Source organism: Megascapheus bottae, chromosome 23, assembly GCF_031878675.1.
Source record: "Megascapheus bottae isolate mThoBot1 chromosome 23, mThoBot2.hap1, whole genome shotgun sequence".
Classification (NCBI taxonomy): Eukaryota; Metazoa; Chordata; class Mammalia; order Rodentia; family Geomyidae; genus Megascapheus; species Megascapheus bottae.
This window is the reverse complement of record NC_143531.1, coordinates 7,497,578-7,525,440: the sequence shown is the minus strand read 5'-3', so window position 1 is coordinate 7,525,440 and position 27,863 is coordinate 7,497,578. Positions and strand designations below refer to the sequence as shown.

Sequence of the window (27,863 nt, the reverse complement as noted above, 5' to 3'; positions counted from 1 at the left end):
GACAGATACAACAATTATAAAATTTATTTTTAAGCTGAAAAATTGTAGACCTATTGGATCAGTTGATAGTATATTTGTCTACAGCATTATAGATCCAAAGGAGAGGAACTAATGTAATATATGTGCATATATATTCAAACTAGACCAATTGGTAGCCTTCTGAGATATCAATCATTGGACTGGTAATGAAAGTTAGTGATAATAAGCTTGTGTAGCATGTATAAGGCCTTGTGTTTGACCTTCATTGCTGAAAACAATTAACAACAACAAACAGCAATAAAAAAAAAATAAAGCAGTATCAGCCTGGATAGCAAATGCCTATGACAACTTCTGAGACTTAGACTTACTTAGACTTATTTTCAACATTTATTTAGATGAAATCACTTGCACATTCCATTTTCATCAGAGACACACTTGCAAACACATAAAAAGTGATATGAATTTCTGTTGTACCCATGATGAGTAATAAGAATAGAAGGATAAAGAACTAGTTATCCTATTTTTTTCAAAGCTTAATATGTAAAAGTGAAAAGATACCACCAGACCACAATTTCCTAAATAGTCAGAACAGCCAACACTTAGGAAAGCTCACAATTACATTTTGTAACCAGTTTGGTTTTGAGATATTCTCGTCTAAATTCAGTTTGCAAAATTAATTTAAAAGTGTTTATTGAAATATCTTAGCCAAATACTATAGGGTAATATTGGTTTTATAGGTTCAGATTACTGGTATCAACGATGTGATTCTAGTCAAAATTAAATTCACGAACCACCTACTACAGAGCTGAACATGTGAGTCATATCTGGATGTATTATAACATGAATTAAAAATGTAAATAACCACAAACTATCAGCTGCAAAAGGTCACTTAGAATAGATGTGTATTTGTGTGTGGAAATGATATTTTACTTTTATGTGCTTCATTCAAAAGATGATCATTTATCAAGGACATTAAGGTGAATGAATGGCATTTTACAATTAGAAAATTCATTGTTGGAGACTGCCTCAGGGTCTCTTAACTTGCTGCCTAATACTTTTAATATGATAGGCTTAGTAAAAAAGTTTTAGGCCGCTTACTTTGTGCTAAGAGACATCTGGATCATTATCTTTACTTACTGGTTGCTTTGTTCTGTGTTTAGAAACATCCGGACGGCTATCTTGACAAAGTTAATCTATAGACTGCTCTGCCTTATGCTAAGGAATGTTTGAACTGTTATCTCCACAGGTTAACTTGTCCCATGTCCTGTTTTCTCAGGCCCCGTTTCCTGCTTACCATGATATTCTTGCAAATTAAAAATTCTGCTGCGCTAACCCCTGCTTTAAAGCCCTATATAAACCCCCTCTGACTTTCGATAAAGAGACCTTGATCAGAACACTGTCTTGGTCTCATTTCCTTGTGTTTGGCTGTCCCACTCATTTAGGTACGGTTCCCTCTCGGGTCTCAGTTGACTGAACCCCGCCGCATTAGTAGGAAGGAATCCTTCATAGAATATAATTCTGGGATAAAATGGTGATACCGATTCAGAAATTCTTTGAAACCTTGGGAATGACTTTCAAAGGCTGTCTCTAGTTCTATATGTTCGCAGATCAATCCTAAGCACATATCACTAATGAGAAATAAGGATTTTGGTAAAGTACCTCTGCTCATGATAGTAAATTCTATCCACAGGTAGAAATTCAAGTTATTTCCAAACTTACTTCAAACAAGTTGTTTGGTTAGCAATCTTTAGTAATAGGTAAGCACTATATTGGAGTTTTATAAAGTCTTCCTATATTTAAAGAACATTAGTAGGTTCTTTCATAAGCACTTCTTATGAAGGTTATGCACAAAGAGTTTCAGTTGGATTTAAATATGTAATGCTCACTCTATTTCTATATTGGTGAAAACACCTCTAAAAAATCATTGTATTTTCCAAGACTCCATGTTTATTATAGACCATTAATCTTTCCAGAGGTATTTCTCTTTATTATTCTGGAATATATTTAAGATTGAATAATGTGATTCAATAGTTGATTAGAAGGCTCTAATTCTAAGTAGGCTCGGTACAGAGAAAAATTCTCTCCTTAAAACAGATATTATCTCAACATGTTATTTTCCTCAATTGAAAACATTTTCTAGTTCAACTGATATGGAGGATGGTGGCATCCTACAGCTTGAATTAAAAGATAGGGCGCTGTCCCTGAGCTCCTATTGCTCAAGACTAGCCCTTTTACCACTTGAACTATAGCTCCATTTCTGACTTCTTTTGAGGGAAGCATAGTTTTGTTTTGTTTTTAATTGCAGGTAAGCACCCCACAGACTTCCCTGCTTGGGTTGTCTTCAAACTGCAATCCTCAGATCTTAGCTTTTTGACTGGCTAAGAGTATAGGCATGGGTCACCAGCTCCTGGCTTCTACTTTGTAAATTTGAAAATCATACGCAGTATATATTTGGTGCCTCAACTCCTAAAATCCAAAGTTCTCCCCTTAACATTCGCCATCTGTGTTTTTCCACATAACTAAATGCAATGCTGTTAATGTAGAAGTCAATGATTATGTATAAAGTAATTTCTAAAACAAATAATAGGTTATGTACATTTAATATGCTAACTTCTATCTGGTCAGTGTCTCTTTGAACAATACTGAACTGAATCACTGCAGCCTTTGAAAGGGTGGCTTACAAAGTCTTTCAAGGCATTTTAAAGCTGGGCACGGTGGCCCATTCCTGTAATACTAATTACTCAGGAGGCTGAGATCTGAGGATGGCAGTTCAAAAACAGCCCAGGCACTAATGAACATGAGACTCATCTCCAATTAACCACCAGAAAACCAGAAGTGGTTCTGTGGTTGAAGGAGTAGGGCAATAGCCTTGAGCTAAAGCGTTCAGAGACAGCACTGAGGCCCAGAGTTCAAGTCCTTCAACTAACCCCCCCAAAAAAGCATTTTAAAATGTGTATGCTTTAAAAATGTGCATATTACCTTTATCAAAAATCACAATCAATTCTTTTTCTTTCTTCTTTTTTTAAAAGTCCTAACAATGATAACTAAGATATAGCAGTGAATGTTTCTCTTGAAGAAATCGCTCGGTGTAAAAAGAAAAGGTTAAATGAGAGAAGACTTTTGAGTCTTTCTCTTAGAGGTAATTAAAGAAAAACAAATGACCCTGAACTCAAAACTTTAGGCATTCAAATCAAACTAACTTAACTAATTCACAGACTGATTAGCACCTGTTGTGGTATTATGTTATTATGAGCGTCCAAGGTGCATTAAATTAATCTGGGTGTTTCAAATTAATAATGTTAAAGAAAAATGTTACTTCAATAAATTTTTATTTTAAAAAACATATTTATTTTAATATAAAATTGAATGTGCTTTGTTTTAGAGGGCCAGTGCCAATTTTATGTATGAATGTGAATACGTGGCTGGATGTAGGTACTGATTTTTTTCTCCCATTTCCTAAAATAAATAGTGGAGATCACTAATCAGTAGCACAAAACCCATCCAGACTGATGGCCACTCAGTAAATTCTGCTCCGATCACTAGCTCAAGGGAAGAGCAGACAGAAATGGCTGCTTTTCCTGACAGCCAAACTCCAGGGCTCTACTGGGCATAGGGCAATTCCTTTGCCCATTGTGAGCAGGCTCTATGAACTATAATTACTGTTGGAATCACCATAAATTGCCTTTTGTACTGACACATGATCCCCACTGTGCATGTGACTTCCACTGATTTGCGTAAGAATCAGATTATACCTATTAAGCAAATCTGGGCTGCGATTCAAATCTAGCCTATTCCCCAAAGCACACTGCATCAAATGGGAAAGAAGCTATTGAAGAGCTGGTGAAATACTTGAGAATGTAGATTGAACTCAGATTCTCAGGCATGCTAAACAGGCATTTTGCCAGAGGGGTCGACCCAGCCTCTTTTGTGGCTAGGGCTGAATAAAAAAAAACTTGTGGTATGACCTGTGAATTCTGAGTGTTTTAGTAGCTATTAGAACAACAGCATGACTGATATATAGCTGCTTTCTTCTTGTATTAAACACTTTTACTCCTAGCACTACCCAATACTACTCTATATTTTATGGATATACATTTGAACAAAACAAAAATAAACCTTCCTCCAGAAGAAACTTACATTTCATTAGCAGGAAAAGAGGTGATAACCAAAATAAGCCCATTCTATGCTATGTTTTAGAAAATAGTAAAATACTAAAAGAAAAAGCAAAGCAGAATGAAAAAAAAGAGAAATGAGTGCTGGATTTTGAAAGGAGGTGCAATTTTACAATAGGAATGTTTGTAAAGGAAGAGATTAAATCTTACCCTTTTGTAAAATTTACCTTTGGAAAGATATTAAATTAGAAGAGACAGTATGTCACCTGAAATCAGTATCAGGACATGTCAGGCAGGAAATAACCAGTGCAAAGGCATGCAGGCAAAACCATTCTTATTTAAGGAAAAGAACTGAAGCCTGATGTATGAGGTAGAGGGTGGTTTTAGCAGATTCTACTGGCTTTGGCAAAACACTGGACAACCCAAAGCAGGAGCAAGAAATTAGCTGATATATTTTCCAATGATTACTCTAACTATCGTACTGAGAATCCACTATGAGCAGATAACACAGAAGCGGAACAAATGCGTATGAAGTTATGTCACTATGAAGTAGCTGAGTACTGAAACCATCCTGTCAGAAAAGTCTAAGAGACTCCATCTCCAAAATAATTGGCAAAAATTCATACTGGAGGGGTGGCACAAGAGATAGAGTGCCAGATGTGAGCAAAAACCCAAGGGAGAGGGTGGGAGTTTGGCCTAGTGGAAGAGTGCTTGCCTAGCATGCACAAAGACTCGGGTTCGATTCCTTTGTACCAAATACATAGAAAAAAAGCCAAACTCTCAGTTGATTGTAAGTGTCATAGGACCTTTCTGCTCATGTTTGCTTCTGACCTTGATCTCTTCAGTATCTAGTATTACAAATGTAATCCACCAGTGCCGGGCTGAAAGTTAACCTTGAACATGGAATGAAACATTGAATGAAATACAGCTGTGGAAATTTCACTGGCACATATAACTTCATTAAGAGAGGACCTATTAGACTAAGAATTCCTCAAGGAAAAAGCTAAGCCTTTTAAATTTCAACCTACTCTACACTAGCACACACAAGGTTTTCAATCTTTATTTTAAATAAATAGAGTCAAATATTTTTTCTGAGAATTACATGGGTTAAATAAGTCTAAAATTTCCTGGATTTGTTTACAGCATGATGATAATTATGTCTTCATGTGATTTATTTACTTATTTGTTCGAGTTCTAGGATATCAAGGAATGCATCAGTGTTCACAAAATATTTGGTGCACTAAATACAGCCACCAAAATATTGCTGTTCCAGATCAAAACAATGTTTATTTCATTAACAAACAATTTCATGGTCTCTTTTATTGAGTTCTATCATTTACTGGTATCTTCTCGCCTTCTCTTTCCTACTATCTTCTTCACTTAATGTACTGGTCTATAAGAGGATGACTGGTAAAGACAGAATATTAAAATTTCACAGGAGTAATATTAATTTCTTTGATAAGTTTAGATCTTACTTCTGAATATATAAAAGGAATCATACTTAAAAATTCACAGCAAAAATATTAAGAGTATTTCACTATCACAATATACATAAAATTCCACAGAATTTCTAGATATGCTTATTAGTAGAAAACAATACAAACTCAGAAAAGATCATAGTAATTGTCTTTATTCTAATAAATAGTTTAAGAACGACTTAAAAGTCACAGTTAATAAAACAGTAAGAATTAGGATTTAACTTCTATACAGAAATGAATGAGGTCAAGTAGTAACTTTAGGTATGATAACAATTCTTCTGTATACTAGTTACATGAGGAATATGAAATACCTCCCCTAATAATTTGTACTGACATGTGTTGAATCTATTCTATTGTCCAGTAACACTATAGCTAACATTTTGGATAGATAGGTTAGTAGACATCATTTATTTCCAATTGTAATAATTTCTATAAATCTGCAGATGTTTATTCTTTAAGGTTTTTTTTTTTTTTTTTTGCCATTCCTGGGGCTTGAACTCAGGGCTTAGGCACTGTCCTTGTCACTTGTTGCTCAAGGCAAGCACTCTGCCACATGATCCACAGTGCCACTTCTGGCTTTTTCTGGGTATGTGGTACTGAGGAATTGAACCCAGGGCTCATGCATGCTAGGCAAGTACCCTTATCACGAGGCTACACTCCTGGCCCTTTTTATTCATTTTTTAAACTTGGAAAACCTATTATTATATGATTATCTTATCTAGTTTGTCATTACCATTAATATTATTTTTTATTGGTATTACAAAGGTAATATACAGAGGGATTACAGTTTTATAAGTCAGGTAAGTACACTTCTTTCGGGACAATGTCACCTCTTCACTCTGACCCAGTTTTATACGTAATTTTAGAATGTATAATTGTACACACATAATAATAAAATCTCATAGCAGTCTATTTTAGTTTGTAGAAGCCTATTTTGTTGATTTCAATATCTGAACTGCATGCAGGTTGCTCAAAGTAAAGTAGACAAAAAATGGAGCTAGACGGAGGTGTAGATTTTAAAATCCAGTGAAGTCACTACTGATATTTTATATTTTTCATGAGTAACAAAAGAAGAAGGTGATACAATTTAAATCTGAAATTATAAAAAAGTCATAGTAGTTAAATATCTTTTAAATTTACACATAGCTTTACATTTAGCAGCTTATCAAACTGGGCAAGTTTTAAATTGGATGAGAAAAAATAGAAGAGCAAAATGAAGAAAATTCTCTCCGGTCTATATACTGCATTATCAGTTAGATTTTTTTCCAACTGGTGAAAATTTTGATGGTATACATGGTGAATCTGATTATGTCTGTTTTAAATTCACACATGAAATAATGTATATCAATAACAAATGTCAGAATTTTAAACAACTTGATTATTAAAATGAATTCAAAGTTAAGCCTAGATCTCATATTTTAGATTTAAGTTTAGAAATGGTTCCATAGCCATTGGAATTGGTTCAAAGAGCCCTGCAGATAATCAAAACCCATGAACATACACGATCCTTGTAAAGAAGGTCATTATTTTTGCAAATATATGTCCTACTGTACACTTTGAATGACCATCTAGATTATTTTATTTTTCTTGTGGGTCATGAGGCTCAAACTAGGCCTGGGAGCTGTCTCTGAGCTCTTCAGATCAAGGCTACCACCCTATCCTGAAGCCAAGCCCCACTTCCTGTTTTCTAGATGTTAACTGGAGATAAGAGTCTCAGGTCCTTTTGTGCCTGGGCTGGCTTTGATCCTTGATCCTCATACCTCAGCCTCCTAAGCAGCTAGTATCACAGGTGTGAACTCAGCTCCATTTAGATTATTTCTGACACCTGACATGATGTAAACAATGGTACTGTTAAGTTTAGGGAATAATAAAATGAGCTGTGCATTTTCAGTGTAAGTTCTGTTTTTTCTTTTCTTTCGTTTCTTCCTTTTGTTTTTCTTCAATTTTATTGTCCAGGAGATGTACAGAGGGGTTGCAGTTACATTCATCAAGTATGTTTTCTCTACTAATATATTTCATCTGCAGATGATTCTGGATGTAAAACCTTGGATATTAAAGCCACTCACACATACTTCTAGAAGTTATGCACTAATTCACAAAATGATGTTACTTCATTTTTGCCATATCTATTTCTAAAACTCATTACATAGTTTCATGAACTTGCAAGAAAAGCTATTTATAGAACCTCTGAGCTACAAAATTTATTAAGATGGAGAGTGTGTCTGTATTCCTAATGATACAAAAGAACAGTTGCATGTTCTGGTTTGTTAGTTTTAAATTTGGTTTTGAGCTTGGAACTTGTATTAAACTAGGACACCAAGATTATGGACTCTGTATTTTGTTAGTGGGCTACGTAAATCTGTGGCTATCACTGAGAAATTCAAGATACAAGACTGACACAGGCAACAAGAAAGGAGAAAGTCAGAGTGAAGGCAGAGATAAAATAGAAGGAATGTGAATAAAAAGGAAAGAAAATGAAACAATTGTACATTTGTGGTAGAGTAGAATTACAGAGACAGTCTTATAAGTTTCCGATCCTCATTTTAAAATTGAAAAGTTTTGGGCCTGGAGTTTGACCTAGTGGTAGAGTGCTTGCTTAGCACAACATGCATAGAAAAAAGGCAGAAGTTGTGCTGAGGCTCAAGTGGTAGAGCTCTAGCCTTGAGAAGGTCCAAGGACAGTGCTCAGGCCCTGAGTTCAAGCCCAGAGCTGGCAAAAAAAAAAATTAGAAAGATTAGGTACATCTATATGTACAAACCAGAAATTTTCATTATAAGTGATTTTAACTCAAATTTGTATTTAGAAAACTGAATTGTTATTATAGAACACACGACCGGTTCTCAAAGACATTTTTAACCTCATAGAATCATCCCATTATCAAAAGTTCTTATAAAATATCCAACAGGTTTTTTTGATTTGCATATTTCTGAAAGAGAGAAATTCACATTGAACAAGTCTTCCATGGCAAGCGGCACGCAGAGGAGAGGAAGCTGGACATCATTTGACCGTCTGCCTCAGGAAATTCTACACAGAAGATTGTCACTGATACACAGAGCTAAAGAACAGATGAATCTAGCTGGTGGCTCACATTTGTAATTTTAGCTACTCAGGAGGCTGAGCTCTGAGGATCATAGTTCAAAGCCAACCTGAGAAGGAAAGTCCATGAGACTCTTATTTCCAATTAAACCCTTAAAAGCAAAAATAAAAACAAACAAACAAACAAAAAACCTCAGCAGTGGATTGGTGGCTTAAGGGGTAGACCACAAAATTTGAACACTAAGGCTCAGGGACAATGCTCAGGTCCCGAGTTCAAGCCCTAGGATCAGGAACAAAAAGAAAGGAAAAGAATAGACGTATCTGAGTAGGTGGTCATCACTGTCATCCACAGATACAGAAATTTACAGAAAGGTGAACACAGAAAGTGTATTCGTCAACAGATTCTGTAGATTGGTTCAGATCCTGGCATTCAGTTATCATGAAATGCCAGGATCCCATTCCACTGATAAAGGTATCAACCTCTTTGTCCTTAGTTGAGCCATTTGCGAACATCCAATACAGCTTCTTCACCACCTCTTTAGGAAACAGAACTAGATTATATAAGACTGGACCTGCTCTCCCTCAAATTCATTGCTAAAGATTTCAGTTTTTTGTAGCAAGCAGTACTGGCTTTGAGACAGATTCTAGCCTGTTAGGAGAATGAAATGTAGCAAAACATCCAAGTAGCTGCTGAGGGACGAGCTGAAGTGAGATGCAGCAAGCAGGATGAGCAACAGAGATGACAAGGACACACAGGAGCCGGACTTCGACAGGTGTTGCACACATCTGGCATGCTGAGAAAGAGTCACAGATGGACTGAAAGGTTCATCAGGAAGAAGCGGCTCACTCTGAGTAATGGTGCTGGGTGGGGTTAGGACGTGGATAGGCCTTGTGACATACAATGACAGGGCCTGCAAACCCGTGGCTACTGCCACAAACCAAAGGACAATCTTCACATTCATACAGTGTGGCAAGGACTAAATATTATTGACTTCGGTTAGGTTCACTCACACCTGTGCCCAAAGGCACAGCGAGAGCGGTTCTCTATTAATGAAAGGCTAAGGATGACCACTGTTCCATGACACCTGCAATTAACGAAATGGAATGTTTTACTAGACAGGCATTTGAAATGCAAAGGGCTATTTCAATATTCTTTTCGGCCTAGAAACTTTATTTTGTGAAAATACAAGTTCTAGTTGGAGAACATTTCTTCATTAAAATATATAGAATTGCCAGGTACTGATGGATTACTGTCTATAAATCCTAGCTACTTAAGAAAGTTGAGATTCTAAGAGTTGTGGTTTGAAGCCAGTCAAGGAAAGTATGAGAGATGCTTATCCCTAATTAACCATCAGATAAGTGGAAGTGGAGCTGTGGCTCAAAGTGGTAGAGTGCTATCCTTGAGCAAAAATGCTCAGGGACAGCACCCAATGTTTAATAATAATTAAATAAATTAAATAACTAAATAAATAAATAAGTAGAGTAACTATGCTTTGTTGTGACTTCTTTTGGTTTACAAACTCATAATCTCTCTCCAGTAATTTGCTACTGAGTTTACTGACACAACACTAGAAATAACATTTGCTTTATTTAAAGTTGTACAAATAGACAAAAGGCCAATACTAGGAAGTGAACACACTGCTTTTGAAGAACAAACTCTAGATGCTTTTTGAAAACAAAAGGTATTAACAAGAAAAGTTCCTTAGCATGACTGCTAAAGAATCTGTTACTCATTTTATTTCTTCTTTGGAGATGGTTATGGTGTGAGTGACTCATACCCACGCTCTTTACAGTGGAGAGAACTGAGAAGCTATTATGACATCCTGGTTCCAAAGGCCCAAGTAACAAACCGAAACAATGCAAGTTTAGGTGCTAGTCTCAGATTCTGCCTGTGAGAGCCAGCAGGAGTGCGGAGACCAGGAGACTGGCCCTAGTAATAAGCTATGGGCACATGCCTTTAAGATCGTATTGCAAAGGGTAGTGTTTCATCCTGAAACCAAAGTGTACATAGAAAGAATGACATCTAACACTGCATGTATGGAAGGAAGGAAGGAAATTTCTAGATATGCTAGAATTTCTAGATATATTCTAGAATTTCTAGGTATAGTCTTGAACAGAAGATAGTCTTGATCCGGTTATAAATTAATCTTTTTGACCATCTCATAAGTACATAGATAGACAGGCACACACACACACACACACACACACACACACACACACACACACACACACACACTCACACAGATAGTTACATTTGGGACCTAACAGAGACAGACAATGAGCACACTTCTTATTATGCTAACTAGAATGATAAATCATAAGTGAAGAGAAGCATACATGGTCAGAGGAGAGAAAGCTGTTAGGGTGTTTCTTAAGGCCTGGGCTTCATGTGTGGATAGCTACCTACACAATCATATCTATTATCAATACAACAAACGTATTACATTCATTTAAGATTGCTTCATTCATTCATTCATTCATTCATTCACTTGCTTTACAATCAGAATAATGTCCTGCCTAGGTGATCTTTCAAAGTACCTTTTAGTCTTAAACAGTTCTGGTATCATTCAAATACCAAAAGACTGGGTTGTATAGTGAATAAGGACTATTGTGCTATATTTATTGATTGTGTGAACATTGCATGGTTGTAAAGCAAAATAGAAACAAATAATTTAGTAGGCCAAAGGGAAAACTTTTTAAAAATCCCTAAAACTTGATCTCAATCACCAAATAGGTATTTATTTTTATTTTGATATCATGCTGAATATAAGGCATGTACACTCAGTATAACTATAAAAACAAATACTGCTTTCATTTGTGAACCCTTTAAGGCTTTCTGTTTGATCTGTTTGGGGTAGGCATAAAGTTTGAACTTATGACCCTGAGCTTACTAGACAGGTGGTTATCTGTTCATTGAGTCAAATCCTAAGTCCTTTTGCTCTTATTTTTCAGATAAAGCTTCAGGCAACTTGGACTGCTATGCCTCTATTTACAAATGTTTCTCATGTGGTTGGGATCACCCACTTAAAAAATATTACTGGGTAAGATTGGATGCCCAAATCATTTACCTGGGCAATAAAACTCACCCTATCTTCACCTTCCCATCCCAGTAGCCTGGATTATAGCTGTGAACTACTGTGCAGGATTCTCATCCCCTTTTTGTATAGGGACTTGAAATGTAGCTCAGGCTAACTTCAAACTCAAAATCTTACTTTCTCAGCCTCCCAATTGCTGGCATTGCAAGTGTGTGTCAGCATGTTTGGCTGAAGGATTTCTTCGTACTTACATAAATTATTTACAATGATATTGAACCAATGTTTAATAACTGAAGAGTCAAATTCAGGTGAGAAAGGTCAGTAGGTAAAGCCCTCCTCATTTTCAGAAAGGTAGAAATAATATACCTAGCTGGATGATCTGCACATACAATGAGGTTTCAGTACTCTCAAGTCATTTAGTCATTTCAAAACTATGGATCAAGGGGGAAGATGAAAAAATCATAGAGAACATTCTACTTAGTTGAAAGAGCAAATGAATCTGAAAAGCAAACAGAAAAGGTGCTTCTGGGATCATTGGAAAAGCTAAATGGAACATCTGTTTATTTGGTTTTGAAAAATAATCTCTTTATCTAATGTGACTGGCATCAGTGATTCATAAAATTACTTCATTTCAAATTTTAGCTCAGGGGCAAGAGTGAGAGAAATAGACTTACTAAATAAAATCCTTGACACAGCCATTTACCTTTGCACTGTAAAAATAATGACTGACTACTTAAAGCAGAGTTAGGTCAGCACTCTGTAATATAAATAGAGCATACTTGAATCACACCTGCTGTTCTAGTCAGCCAAAAGAGAAGAAGTCAGCAGAGGTGCTTGGCAGCTTATAGTGCCACTTTCACTTCCTAAATTGCCTGTATATCTCCTTGGGCTGAGAATATCGTGATTCTTTAGTCTATTACATGAATACAACTTTTTAAGTTTGTACGTTATTAATACTACCTATATATCTACAGCTGCTGGTGTCATTACTAGGTACATTAGCTTTCCAGATAAGGTAAAGTTAATTATTGGATCAAAATCTTTACTCTTAAAAATTCTTTTCTTACAATAATTCTTTTTTAAATATCATCATTGTTATTATTTTTTCAGCCAAGTGGATTATACAAGTTTTGTAAACTGAATGACAAAAACAAGAATACAACACTGCGAAAGCAGCTAAAGCCAAATATATTTTCCTTCCTTCCTTCCTTCCTTCCTTCCTTCCTTCCTTCCTTCCTTCCTTCCTTCTTTCCTTCCTTCCTTCTTTCCTTCCTTCCTGTCTTCCTTCCTTCCTTCCTTCCTTCCTTCCTTCCTTCCTTCCTTCCTTCCTTCCTTCCTTCCTTCCTTCCTTCCTGTCTTGCTTCCTTCCTCCATCCCTCCTTTCTTTCCTCCCTTCCTCCCTCCCCCCATGCCCCCTCTCTTTCCTTCTCTCTTTATTCTCTTTCTTTGGCACCAGTACTGGAGCTTGAACTTAGGACCTGGACACTGTTCTTTAACTTTTAACTACCACTTGAGCCATACCTCCACTTCCTGGTCTTAGGCAATTAATTAGAGATAAGTTTCATGGACTTCCTGCTTGGGCTGTCTCTTCCAACCTCAATTCTCAGATCTCAGTCTCCTGAGTAGCTACGATTACAGTAATGTGTCACCATTGCTTGACTAAATGGGCACTTTTAAAAAGTGACTGGACAAAAGAAAGTTGCTAACAGCAAATGTGTGTTAAATATATTTCTTCAGAGGTGTTGAGCACATATTGAGAGATTTAAAAAAAAGGAAAACTCTGTAACCAAAATGATTAGAGGTTAAGAAAATATGTTAGTACATAAAACCTATGATAAAGGTTGCCATGTATATACAAAACTCCACTGGTGCCTACGTGAGACAATGAAAAGGTTAAATGCTATTTCAATGCTATTCTCTCTGAATATAAATATAAACTGCTTTTTTTTTTTTTGCCAGTCCAGGGGACTGAACTTAGAGCTTGAGCACTGTCCTGGGGCATTCCTTAAGGCTAGTGCTCTACCACTTGAGCCACGTATATGGTACCAAGGAATTGAACCTGGGTCTTTATGCATGCTAGGCAAGCAGTCTACCACTAGGCCAAACTCCTGGACATAAACTGCTTTCTAAACAAGATTCATGGAGATACCTAATACATGTATGTTTTTTCATATACATGTATTTAGATTGTTATTATTTATGCCACTGTCATCATTACTCATAGTGATTACAACCATGTGCTATATTACCTGTGATTTTAAAAATGTATATGATAGGAAAAACAGAAAACGGACATTTTATTCCTTACTAAAAATTATCATTTTGTTTTAGATTAAGGCTCCTCTCTAAACTTATTGTTTATTTTAAACTTTAAAAACACTCTGTTAAACACGGAGCTCTGAATTTCGGATTTCTCATTTCATTCATACCTTTCACATCTTCATCCTCAATGGTTGTGTTTGAGCTTTCAGTTGATTCCTGTAGAGAAGATGATACATTTCTTAAGTTACAATAATAAACAGTATAAGTTTGACATTAAAAAATGCCTAGTGATGTATACGTATCATGCAAAAATTCTCCAGCAGGCGGTGTGCAGATGCTGACATGCAAATGGACAAAGTACGTTAAGTGGTTTTTCAACAGAAATAAAACATCAAATGCTGCAAACATTTCAAAGAGGGAGCACTCTGGCTGCTTAATGTCTAAGGCAGTTTAAAACTGGGTGATTTCTAGAAGCAGTAGAAATATGCAGCTTTTTTCGGGAATTACACTATATATATATATGTGTGTGTGTGTTTATGAGAAATTAAATTCATTAGGTGAATGAACTAAGCCACTAACAAGTAGTACTTTTATTTGAGGTACTATGTCAGGCACTCTAGTTGCAGTCTATTTGTGTACTTCCTTTGTAAGGAGAGAAAATGTCTCACTGCATGAAAGAATTTGATGAAGAAGTTAAAGGCATTATGCTGAGATGGGCTGAAATGTTTGTCATGAGTTCAATGGAAATATAATAAATAATTTAGTTTCAAGGTCAGTTAGGAGTTTTCCATTCTTCTATAAACTAGAAACTGGCTTGCACTGATAGAAAGCTGTTCCTGGAATAAGAAAAAAAAAATAAAGCTCTTCCTTTATAAAGCTACAAGTTATATTGTAGATAAATAGGCACTGAAAAGCACATAATAACTGTCATTATTAGAGGTTGCTTAAAGTGACTTGATAATTTTTTCATTAAAAATGAATGAATAAAATATCCCCTAACAAAGAACCTGCAATACTTATAAGAAAGACATCATTTTCTACTTGGAATGATTAAAGACTAGAGCTAAAACTAATTGTAAACCAATTTCCAATCAAGGGCTGTGTGTTTAGTGATGAAAACCAGGCTTTGGAAAGTGATGTGAATCCCACAGAATGTTCTTTTATAAATTTGATATTTGAAAAGTAATCAATTTATATGCATTTCATATGCAATATAAAACCAAAGGGATAAATTAATGAGAAATATATCCAGAGTCTCCATACACACAAAACCAAAGAAAAATCTTCATGCGTTTCTTAATGTGACGGAGCATTCAGGCTTAAATGAAGGTCAACCCATGCATGTAAAAACTAAACCAGTTCATACTAAGCAAGAAATACATGCAACCAGTCTTACAAATGACAGCAAGAATGACGAGTGCACATTCAAGCTGCTGGTCGTTCATTTGCTAATGCTAATTTTTTTTGTTCTTCTATATCAGATGACCCTGAAAATCTCGAGTCTTCCAGGGACATTTCCAGTACCATAACTACAAACTACATCCTAGTCTCAAACACAACATTTGCATGAGCCTTGACTTTAGTGGTTTTCATATTGATCCACTAAATGTGTCTGCAAAGTCTTTGACATCATAGATGAGAGTAAGGAAAGTTAGGTCTCATGACTGTATTTAATGTTTGAGAAAAGATCGATGATATATAGTTTTTCCTCCCCTTAAAGAAATGTAATAGTGTATATCAAGGAATACTGGAAACATGGAATATTTCTAGAAAATGTCTCCTTTCCTCCTCTAGAGACATGTTTGCATGTGGTGTTATTTTGTTACCACGCTGTACAAATCATTTACAACAAGTAGAACACATTAGTCTTTATTTGGCAAAAAAAAGTACTTAAATGTTACAGAAATGCATATACCTCTACAATAAACACACTTCATGAGAAGTAAATTCTGATTCTCTTTAAATTCATGCCAAACAAGAGCAACACGATCAAAAGAAGGAATCGAAAGACAAAACTTCGCAAACACTATGACAATGGAATAGAATCAACGCAAAAAAACAACATAAAAAGTAGAGAAAAACCTATGAACCAAAGGTGATATGTTTGAAGACAAGGAATGATAGCACCAAATTCCAAAATTTCATGCAGTACACATGGCATTACTTAAGATATGCAGTCATTTCAACACAAAGACTTTTTCAATGTTCAACCTGAAAAAGAAAACCTGGGTTTTCTTTTTTAGCCAAGGCATCATTGACTTGTCTTTCAAGCTGACATTTCATTTTGTTTTTCTTTGCAAGACGCCTGTGTGTAGTTCTAGGTCAATTAGATGCAAAATTTTTTTAAAAGTATGGAAGGAAGGGAAAAACAGAGTAAAGATTTTCTATGTTTGGCTCATGAATTAATTTTGCATTGCATATTTGATGAGATGCACAATGTTGTTGAACTAGATGATGGTGGTGCTTTCTGAATACCTTGTTTCCATCAGGGTTGTGGATTACAGTAGTTTGGGGTTCCTGAGTGAGAACAAAAATAGAAAAACATTCGCATTGGTAAGTACGTCCTCACCAGTCTGAGGGACAGAAACAGAGAGAGCCTACTGACAACACTAAATACCGACAAGAGCTAAAGCCATGTCCACTGCTGTCAGAGGCTGCAGCTGACAAGATCTTTGATCAAAGACTTCCCCGCTAAGCTCAGGAGATAGGGCACCTCTGTACCCAGAAGCAGCATGCAGAAGACCTTATTCCTCTTCAGAACACCAACTAGGCTTTGAAGTCTGGAGACCTAAAGAGGCATTCACTGTTTCACCGAGTCCCATACCACATAGAGCTTTCTTTTTGTCTTTATTGAAAGACCTGTTAATGTCTATCCCTAGAAAACTATCCAAGAGCGCCTTAGATAAAAGCTCTTGGAGATGAATTCCTTTCCTTGCCAAGGAGCTGGGTTGCTTTGGGAATTGCTTAAGGCATCATAAGTAGCACATAGCTGAATACCCTTGGAAAAATCTAGGAACCTTGGACTATATATTAAAAAGTTGTGCTTAAGACTACCTTTCAAAAGCCCATGAGAAATTCTAAGAATGATTTTAAAGGATTCATTAGGTGGTTTTAGAACTAGTCATGTCATCGGTACTTAGAACCACATTGCTGTTAAAGCTTATGCTAACTCCTATCTAAAATGTCTGCTTCATGGGGTTTATACAGAGAATATTTGGCTGTAAAGACCTGTTTCCTCATGAATTTTTCTATCAGAAAACAAATTATATAGTGGGAAGAAAAAAATATATATATATATAGTGTGTGTGTGTGTGTGTGTGTGTGTGTGTGTGTGTGTGTGTAGTTGGTAGTGGGGCTTGAACTCTGAGCCTGGGTGCTATCCCTGAGCTCTTCAGTTCAAGGCTATCACTCTACCACTTGAGCCTTAGCACTACTTCTAAGAACAATATTAAATAGTTGAAGTTTTGGGTCTTTAACAAAGGAATCAGTGTTCATTCATCGATGATAAGCTCGATCCTTTCTTACTGTAATCCACTAAGTTCTCTTCCATCACATGTACTTTCTTATCAGGACATTTTGCGTTAAATACTACTTCCTTTTTTTCTCTCCATAGTGAGAGCTGTGAACAATATTGTTTATACTGAAAAATAACTTGTCTTTCTTTTTTAATTCTCCTCTCTCTCTCTCTCTCTCTCTCTCTCTCTCTCTCTCTCTCTCTCTCTCTCTCTCTCTCTTGATTTCTCCCTTTTCTTTCACGTCCTTTTCCTTTCCTTTTCTTTTCTTTTTCTGATACTAGGGATCAAAACCTTGGCCAATGTATGCTAGGCTATTGTTCTACCACTGAGATAGACCTTCAGCCCTAATAATCTGCTATCTTCATTGTCTTCTCTTTAAATATTTTTAAGACAGCTAGGTAACTCAAGTGAAATAAATGAGTAATATAAAAATAGCTGGAATAGTAATAAATCAAAATCAATGCTGAAAATAGCAAACCAACACCAAAATAAAGTATTATAAAATTCAGAATATTGGATGCCAGTATTCAAATTTTGGAATTTAACACAGTATCATCTTTAACTATTTGGTATTAGGGCTTTAAACTCAGGGCCTGGGGAATGTACTTTAGCTTTTTTGTTGTTTAAGGACAGAATTCTACCCCTTGAGCCACAGAGACACTTCTGGGTTTTTTGGTGCTTAACTGGTCTTTTCTGTCTAAGATGGCTTTCGAGCACAATCCTTAGACCTCATCTCCTGAGTAACTAAGATTATAAGGCATGAGCCACCAATACCTGCCTTGATTTATTTGTTAATTGTATTGATTGATTAAAGTGGCAAAATTCGTTTCCATTGATAATTCAGAGTTCTGTGATAAGTGATTTCATTTTTTGGATTAAAGCAAAACAGTGAAAATTTCATTCTAAACGCAACACACATATTAAAAATAATTATCCAGTGCCTCTTTATCTCAAAGTATGAATCCTTACAAAGCCATGTTGTCTTTAGCTAAGAGACAAACAGGAATTCTGAATAAGGTCTAGTGTTTCTTGTTTTTTTTTTAATGATGTCTAGCAACCATCCTGTTAGCTCTCCTTGATGACAACGTTTGTATCATAATCAGAAGAAATCATTATTTACTTGGTGTGGAGTTATCATCATTGGTAGAGCTAAGAGAAACCAAAGCACATTCTACTGTATTTCTAATGCAGCATGCAACCATTTCAACTACAGAGACCAGGACAATGTTCAACAATGGAATGAGAAAATCTCATGTTAGAAACGCAGAGCTTGACAGCTATCTTAACAAAAAGAAAAGAAAGAGAGAGAAAGGATTTTTTTCATATCTTAGCAAAAAAAACATCAAAAGAAACTTCAAAACCACAGAATAAAAGATTTGGTCTTTATGTATCAAAATAGTGGAAGCAAATGAGAACAACAGAAAACAGTCAAGAACTTAAGAAAGGTTACAAAGAGTCCAGGTATACCAGCGCCGGGGTAGGGATATTTTCTTTGGGGCTGGTTACCACGTTCGCTTTGTTGTTTATCTGTGGGTATGCAGAAAATAGAAACAGAGACACCTTGAACCCCTTGATAGCCAACATCTCTAAATGCAGCATGTCTACATGGAGATATAGACATGATAATAAAGAGCCATCGAGGATGCATGTGACAGACACAATGATGATTGGGAAGAATGAGGATCCCAGCTAATCTCCACAGGTCACACACAGGCTAGCACCCTGCCTGGAAGGATGGTGATGAATTAATGCAGGTGACTGCTTTGCCAATGCTGTCTCAGCAAACAGACAAAGAAGAGCTTCAGTGAAACCCAAAGCAAGACTTAATAGTATGAAGTGATTATAGCCATTTCATACTCTTCTAGAGAGCTTTTATTTCCAAGCTTTCATTTGTTAACTGTTAAAAACACATTCCTTTGTGTGTGTGTGTGTGTGTGTGTGTGTGTGTGTGTGTGTGTGTGTCTTTTTTTCTATTCTATTCTTGAGCCTGAAATTACACACAAACCATCTATCTCTGGAGAGCTGTCATTACTTTGTTAATTAGATATCCAATTAAAAACTTGGAGTTCTGATAAAATGTGTTAGAATAGTTATTTTTTTTAAAGTCTGGGTCTCTGTTAAAATGAATCTTCAATCATGAACTGAAAATGAAATTCTTCACTGTATGCTTCAGGTAACATTACTTCCTTTCTTATAATACTTAAAATGAAAATGCTGTGGTTATTCTCCAAGTGTTATTACTATTGTAGAAGAATACACTTCGTAACTATCATTCCTTTACATTAACACAATTGCGTTTACCTTTAAAGAAGGCAAACTAATCTTTCACACCACAGGCAACATGTTGTGAAAGGACCAATAAATAGGAAAACTCAGGGAAAATTTTTTTCAGACAAGTGGCAACTTGGAACTAAGGGAACTATTGACTGGAGGAACTAAAGAATAAAAGACTAAAAGAAAGTAATAACATTATTTTAAACTCATGCAGGACACATTACATTATGGTTACCAAAAACGAATATAAGTCGGCATTCATTTTCTTACACTACTATCATCTAGGTTTTGATTGTTATATATTATTTTCTAAAACAATGTGCCCCACAATTTTAATAGGAATAGAAATGTACTTCTGTACTTTAAGAGAAACACGTATTTCATAAAATAAATAAATATTTACAAGTGATTACACTTTGGTATTTTGGAAATGAATATAGTTTATGTCTATAAGTTGTTTTAAAATTTATCTTAATTATTAATTATATACATACATAAATATATGTATATATATATATGTATATATTGCTGGCATCGGAGCTTAATTAAACTCAAGGTCTTATTGATGTTCCTTAGCTTTTTCTCTCAGGGCTGGTGTTCTAGTACTTGAGTCACAGCTCCACAAAGCCCAATCTCCCCAGATCTCTGCCTTCTGATTAGCTAGGATTACACAGGCCTAACCTGCCTACAGGTAGTTTTGAAATAGCCATTGACAGGAAGATAGAAGGCAACAATTATAAATGTAAATATGTCATATTTTTGCTTTTCTGCTCATTACTATTTAGAGGGTAATTGGTAGCAGTATTATTTTAATAAGCTGCAATGCTGTGCTCTGTGACATGCAGGAGAAAACATTTTTTACTGGAAGAATTATTAAATGTGAAACCATCATTCTATATTTGCAGATCGTTTTAGAAAAAAATTCGTTTAAATCAAAGTACACAGATTTCACATGACATTTGTGAGCAGCCAGCAAGAGATAAGAGGTCATGTGATCTGTTACATAGGGATCACAATGGACATATGTTAGTAGAAAGTCGTGATAAAAATGGAGGGGATGGAGGCACAAATAGAACTGGCTTCTTGTCAAGTGATTCACGTTCACTTGTATTGAACATGCTCTCTAGTTTCTATCAGTGGATGCAAATGAAAGGGAAGTCATCTGAGATATTTGTATCCCTGTTTTGAGGTGGAAGACCTTCATTTCTAGGTTTTTCTTGCTAAGAATAACCAAATGTTCACCTTTGCAAACTTACTCTGATTCTCTCTCTCTCTCTCTCTCTCTCTCTCTCTCTCTCTCTCTCTCTCTCTCTCTCTCTCTCTCTCTCTCTCTCTCTCTCTCTCTCTCTCTCTCTCTCTCTCTCTCTCTCTCTCTCTCTCTCTCTCTCTCTCTCTCTCTCTCTCTCTCTCTCTCTCTCACACACACACACACACAGTGTATTCTCCAATCTTTCCTTTGCAAATGAGTCATTCTATGCCAATAAAGTATTCTTTATCATCAGAGTTGAAAAATATGAGTTAAATGTCTTCTATTCCTTTCAATCCTGCTTACATATGCACATAGAGCTTTTTTGTTTGTTTTTGTTGTTAATGTAAAATTAGTTTGATGGTCTTTTTTTTAACTGTGAGAAATGCTTTGAGGGTCTTTGGCATATGAACTATTTTAACAATAATTAGAAAATTAAGTAAAAAGCTGGAAGAACTTTCTTTCAAAGTAGAAGCTATCAAGTAACGTTTTAACCATAACTATGCCTTTTAAACCTATGAATGAATATAATTATTTTATATTATGGAAGGAGAACTTTAAATTTTTCTCTTGATAAAAATATACAACTGAGTGTAATCAGACATTTTTAGAAAGTAAAAATATCTTTTATGTAATTAAAAGGGATTATGTAATTAGAGGGATTGCAGTTATATTTGCCAGATAGAAGGTGCATTACTTCTCCCACACTGCTACCTATCTCATGTTTTTGTCCCCATATAATCAGATATTTAAATAATGTATTGAATTACACTTATAAAGTATGGATAAAATATGAAGTATTGAAGTTTATGTGTCAAGGTTAATTCGTACTTCCTCTACTGTGTTTAGCTAGAACAGACCTACTATACGATTGCTGTCACATTTTTTACAAACTTCCGGGTTAATGTATTACAGTCTATTTGACCTAAGAGTCTCTTCTATTTTAGTAGGGAGGATTGTTTAAAGATCTTATGATATTTCTTCATTTCTAAGTAAATGTTTGTTACATCATGCTCTTTGTTTTTGAGGAAAATCTGAATGTACTCTTATAGAAAATAAACCCATTAACAGCCTGTGCATGAGGATATAGCTTCATACATTAAAAAAAATCCATTGGCAGGAGAAAATAAAAACCTTCAACATTATGTCAAGTGGGTTACTACGTTTGGATAGTTGAATAACACTAACTAGTAACGACTCTCCCTTACAATAAGTTAGATAAATAAGACTGATTCTTAAATGTGATTTTTATTTTTTTTTTCAGGAAGAGAAATCTGGCAGAGAGAGAAATCCTCACCATCATCTGAACACTGGAACTGGATTTCCTTTTCTGAATTGACCAGTCAAAGAGAAAGGAAAAGAAAAAAAAATATGACCGGTTGAATTTAAAGTATCAATATATGGAATTACAGAATAATTTTTCCCTTAAAGGGGATCTATGAGAAAAATAGTTCTAAAATAATTTTAAGGATAGTAGTGAAAATTAGTATTTTCTAGGAAATCTGAGTTCTCCATCACTGAGTAATACAGAAAATTCCACAGAAAACAGTTGAACAACTGTAAAGTATTACATTTTTCACCAATGTAATCACGGGAAAATATGCGCATGGACTATCATTATTGAAAGCTAAATGATTGCAGTCTAAACTGAGTGGAGCAAGTGGGAGGAAAATACAATTACAGGTTGATGAGAGGAATTGGCAAGAGGAAATGTCACCCTAACAGGAATCACAAGTCCACACAGCTGTGGAAATTCCCAACTGCACAGACAAGAGGTGGAGAGATGGCTTGGCATGAACACAAGAAGGGACAAATGATTTGCCATGTCACAGTTTTCAGTATGAACTGACAGCTTCACTTAGGGTCAAGTTCAAATATTAAAATATTAGAACATGAACTAGTTCCCAAGAATGCAGAAGCATGGATGAGGAATGTGTGCAATCTGCTATTGGAAGAGAAAGAAAAGGGTTAAAATTTAAAACATGTAAGTGAAACTGTGGAAAGATAACAAATATATGATTATACAGATATTAAGGTTACGTTTTAACTAAAAGTAAATTCCCCTGTAATAAAATACAACCCACAGCAAAGAAATTGTATTATTATAACTAGAAATCCAAGAAAATAAAAATATTGAGCCACCTTTTTGGGGGTTTCTATCATTTGTTCACTCTATATCATTTGTTCACATCTACAAGCCTTATAACAGGAACATAAGAACAGTAAGACCTTCAAAAACCATTTAAAACACAGAAATTTGGTCATATCACATACAATTTTTCAGACTGTTTAAAAGATGGTACCTAGTTTTTGGTGACATTTAAGGACACATTATAATTACTTGGAAAAGAATTTGGTTTCCACAGATAGGATTTAGAGTTGGTTTCTATAGGAACTCTATATAGTACTATAATTTTCATGATTATTTACTATATAATTAAAGAGATAAGATTGTTTATTAAATCATTTGATACTTCAAGCATTATTATGAAATACAAGCTTTCAAAGCCTGGGGATCATATTTCAACAATGTAAAATTGTCCAGTAGCTAAAAATAAAAAAAAATGCTTCAAGAACATCTGTATAACTTACCTTCACTCCATCTGGTTTTTTCAACAAACTCTTGGCTGCTGTAAAATGAGAATAAAATTGATTTAATGAGTTACTCACACAAATCCAAAGTTGGGTTGCTGCTAAGGCATTATCTCCTGCCATTTCTATTAGGTTATGGTCAACAAATGCCAAGTCAAGGTTACATTGATGAGCGCGAGCTTTACAGACATTAAGATGCAGTATCACTTTTCTGGTTTTTGCCACCACAGATTCAGCTCAATTCCTCTGTAGTTGATTGCATAAAATCAAATACGTTGCCCAGTTGTGTTACTAGATGTCATTTTAATGAAGGTTGCGAAAAGGATACTGGAACTTTAACTGGACTATGCTTTTGCAATCCAGAAAGTTGGTTTCGGTCTTTAGACCTCAGCGAACAGATTGTATCACATGTTCATTCACGCCACAAGTATGGCGTCCATGTCACTTCTGCCACTGAAGCCCTTTTTTTGCCAGAGGCGGAAAACTCATTTGTAAAAATTTGCTCAGGCCAAACGTCCTTGAATTTTTGAAATCAGATCATTTTCAGCCTTAGAAAAAATTTGAACAACTATTGAAAATGACCTAGAGCGAATTTTTTAAATGCTTAGCATATGACTTAAAAAATGGTATTATGTATTCTTAGACATTTCAAAAATAGAATACAAAGGCTTCCCAAACAAAAACCTTTTAAACTGAAAAATGAAAAGCCATAAAATGAGACAAGATAGAAGAAAATTCTAGAATATGTGATTATCTACCAGACTTCATTTTTTGTCAGAATAAACCTTCATTATTGCTGTTATAATTGAACTTCTTGAATATATTAAAAGGTGAAGTCATCTTTTCCAAAATGTCTTTATAAACAGGTACATACATACACCCATGAACAGAAAATGTAACTGTCAACAACAATTTGTATACAGTTGTAGAGCATTTACACATGTGAGGGACAAAATATACATTTCCACTTAATGTTAATTACATATAATTATTTAAGCAGGTCAAAATGGAATTTGGCATCTGAAAGGGAAATTCATAGCTATAATCAAACAGCACCAGCTTGTAATTTCTTGATATTTATTTGATTTGAGATATAATTGTCATTCTATCTGGCATAACTTTGCTGCTAAAAACATTCGATACAATTGTAAAGTTATTAATTTGCTATGAATTAAGATCGGTAAGAAATAGTTGCCAACTTTACATCTTATTTTTTTCTGGTGCTAAAATATGATGATTAAGAAATCCTGTGCCAATTAATAGATTAGAAAGCAAACTCAGAATAATTGGATTTGCAATAGCAAGCAAAACGACAATGATTCAGGGTAAGCAGCGATTTGGCCTGGAAGATGCAGAAATGTCCCTTGTGACTTTTGTCACCTTACCTCACAAGAAATACATTCCACATACAGAGAGAAAAGACAAAAAAAATTTAAAAAGATCTTTATCACCATATACTATGGACAGATCACAAAAAGCATGTTTGGCAATGAAACAGAATGAATGAAATACTCAAAATTAAAGTATCATATCAATATAAGATGTAACTGGGTTACATGAGTCCAGTGTTATCAGCTATTTTTTTTAGTGATGGATATCAAATGTTGGTTTTCATGCTATGATAACATTCAAAAACAGTATAAAATCCAAATATTAGTTATGAGTTTTTGGTTTATAGAACAATGAAGAGGGAAACATGAAGGAAAAACAAGCTTCTATAAGTGAGTGTGAACATTAATTATAAAGGTGCAATTCATGCCTATGAGTATATTTAACATTTCAATAACATATACATTCTTACTTTTGGAGAAGTTTTTAAAAGGTAAGTTTGCTATTAGCATTACATACTGTACAGTTCATTCAACTTTTAGTGACTCACTAAAAGTGGCCACAGTGAAGTACTTCTTTAACCTACTGTATATTAATCAATACTTAATGAGATGGTGTTAAATTCACGCATATAAATGTCAATCACATCAATGAAATGTTTATAAAACAGGTAACTTGACAACAGCAATGAAATTTCATGACACAAAATGAATTGGACAGAATGCATACAACTGACCAAAAGTCTTTCAATGTGTAGTATTGTCTGGTGCATTATTTGTGTTGTAGTTGTTCAACAGCCTTTGGCTTCAAATTCTCTAGGTGAAGGGAAAGGGTTTGACTGCTTGTTATGCCTTATAATGATATAATGGATTACCATCTGATTCCACAGTAACATCCATGCCAGGTAAAATAAACGTAATTAAAGAAGCAGATGGCCCTGCAGGTCCCTGATACACAGAAAACATGTTCACTGAAGTAATATTATAGTTGGCACTAACTTTCAACAAGTGTTCTAAACTTAAATATCCAAACTGTAAGCTTAACTAGCAAATTGTAAACTTGACTAGTATAGCTCCAGTTCCTGCCTTACCTCCACCCCTAGACTAATAAGTATGGGTCAAAATTTGCTTTTTTGGAAACCTTATACTTTGAGATAATCTAAAAAGGGGTCTCAGGTTGCCCATATGTAACAAACATTATTATTATTAATATTATTATTAACTATGGAATTATTTTCAGGAAAATGTATTATCCTATGTTATCCCCATGTTAGGTTCTCAGTACATTCTTGAGTTAGACTTCTTCAGTTAGATATCTTCAATGATTGGGATTACTCTTGCATGTAAGAATAATAGTGTCCTTCAGAAAGAACTTAGGCCAAAGAGAACTAGATTTGCCAGTGTTCTTAAAAAAAAAAAAAAAAAAAGGATATACTGATGAGAATTGACAATGAGAATGAGAAACCTAATTCCTACTTATACACATCTCCACAACTTGTGTGCTCCAACACTGGACAGGCCTGCTCAGTATCAGTAGTGACTACTGGACATTCCCATGATATTCAGCCACAGGCAGAAAATGGCGGACACAAATGTGAAGGGAATGTGGGGCTCAGGCTTGCCATTCCTGAACTGCCAAGTTTTCCTAATTAGTAGATATTTTTATTTCTTTCCTAAAAATAGTATCCATAAATTGTTGTACAAAGGAGTTTCAACATGCTAATGAATGTGCTTTGATTAAGCTGCATTGAAACACTACTTCCATTATGCTCCCCCACTGTTCCCCAAAGTCAAATGTCATTGCCCAAGGCAGAATCAAGGTGAATGAAAGGGCTGATAAACCAAGATTTACATTCTAAATCAGATTTCAGTAACTTCCTCCACTATGAAATCACATAAATCAAGTTTGGGAAGAGGGGTGGCTCCCAGTGAAAAATAAATTGAAATATTATTAGTAAAATTAGGAAAAAATTCTACCAGGGACACCAACATCCACAGATATTAACCCTATTGTAAAAAAGGTTTCTTCTTTGGACTACAACAAATAAGCATGACTAGATTGACAGCCCAAGAATATCTGGTTACAAGAAAACATCATTCAGATACTTTGATTTCTAAAACATAACAGGCGTATAGTTCTTAATGCATGTACCTGAAAAATTTCTTGTAGCTAGCATAGTTGTCAAGATGGCACCCTATGAGAGAAATAAGAAGAGAAAAGTCAACAGTCACTGCACATCTCTGACCTAACAAACATACTGTCTTGGATTCTGGTTGCATTTTACAGTTCAGGGAATTTTGATTGTTTATGATTTGGTTTTTCCTTTAGTTTCCTGAGAGTCCTAATCTATGGCCCCCCGGATTCTGGGTTTGCCTTAATGTGTGGGCCAGATTTAGATGGTCAAATGGCACGGATGTTTTTCACTTGAAGGAAGCAGTCATAGCACACACAGCCACAGCGACCCTCGCTTCGCAGCATGGGATTTGATTATGATAGATATTCATTTCCCCAAGACTCAGGAAAAGAACATGAATATAGGATCTTACATGTGAAAAGTTCTCGCTGGAAGTTCTTTTTACTCCACTAGAAACTGACTTCTCCCCTCCTCACAAAAATGTACCCTTTCTTACCTTTAGTTTTCGTCTCGCATTAAATTTCTTCAAGCAGTCTACAGTCTCCTGTCTGTGCATCATGGAAGCAACAGTCGAACGTTGCTGGATGGAGAGAAGAAAAGGGGGAAGATTTAAAGCACAAAGAGCACAACAGTATACACAACTTCGTTAAATCTTTGTTGCTGGTACATCCAGTATGTGATCTTATGACCGAAGCCGTAAATAGCCGCTGAACAAAATTACCTAAAACTAAAATAATGCCTTTGTCAAGACTATTAGTGACTTAGCTGAAATATTTATGTATTGAAAGTGTAAAAAACCCCCACTACTTTCTTAATTTATCGGTGTCAGAGTGTCTTTCAGCACAGTTTTACAGCACAGGCTTTCATTTAC

The 27,863-nt window shown here is 35.3% G+C and overlaps 1 protein-coding gene across 9 annotated transcripts in view; it reads right to left on the bottom strand.

Moving 5' to 3' along the window:
• The window catches only part of Camk2d (calcium/calmodulin dependent protein kinase II delta), a 250,729-nt gene that overhangs the window by 26,747 nt on the left and 196,119 nt on the right, over nt 1-27,863 (bottom strand). For 3 of the 9 annotated variants that reach the window (XM_090356660.1, XM_090356664.1, XM_090356659.1), the window contains exons 11-17: nt 27,489-27,572; nt 27,010-27,052; nt 23,530-23,567; nt 22,235-22,267; nt 18,885-18,944; nt 16,378-16,419; nt 14,070-14,118 (exon numbers count right to left, since the gene is read on the bottom strand). In XM_090356660.1, the coding sequence (XP_090212786.1) occupies nt 14,070-14,118; nt 16,378-16,419; nt 18,885-18,944; nt 22,235-22,267; nt 23,530-23,567; nt 27,010-27,052; nt 27,489-27,572 (349 nt within the window). The remainder of the gene's footprint in view (nt 1-14,069; nt 14,119-16,377; nt 16,420-18,884; nt 18,945-22,234; nt 22,268-23,529; nt 23,568-27,009; nt 27,053-27,488; nt 27,573-27,863) is intronic. The other 6 variants (XM_090356663.1, XM_090356661.1, XM_090356666.1 and 3 more) reach the window with 3 other exon arrangements.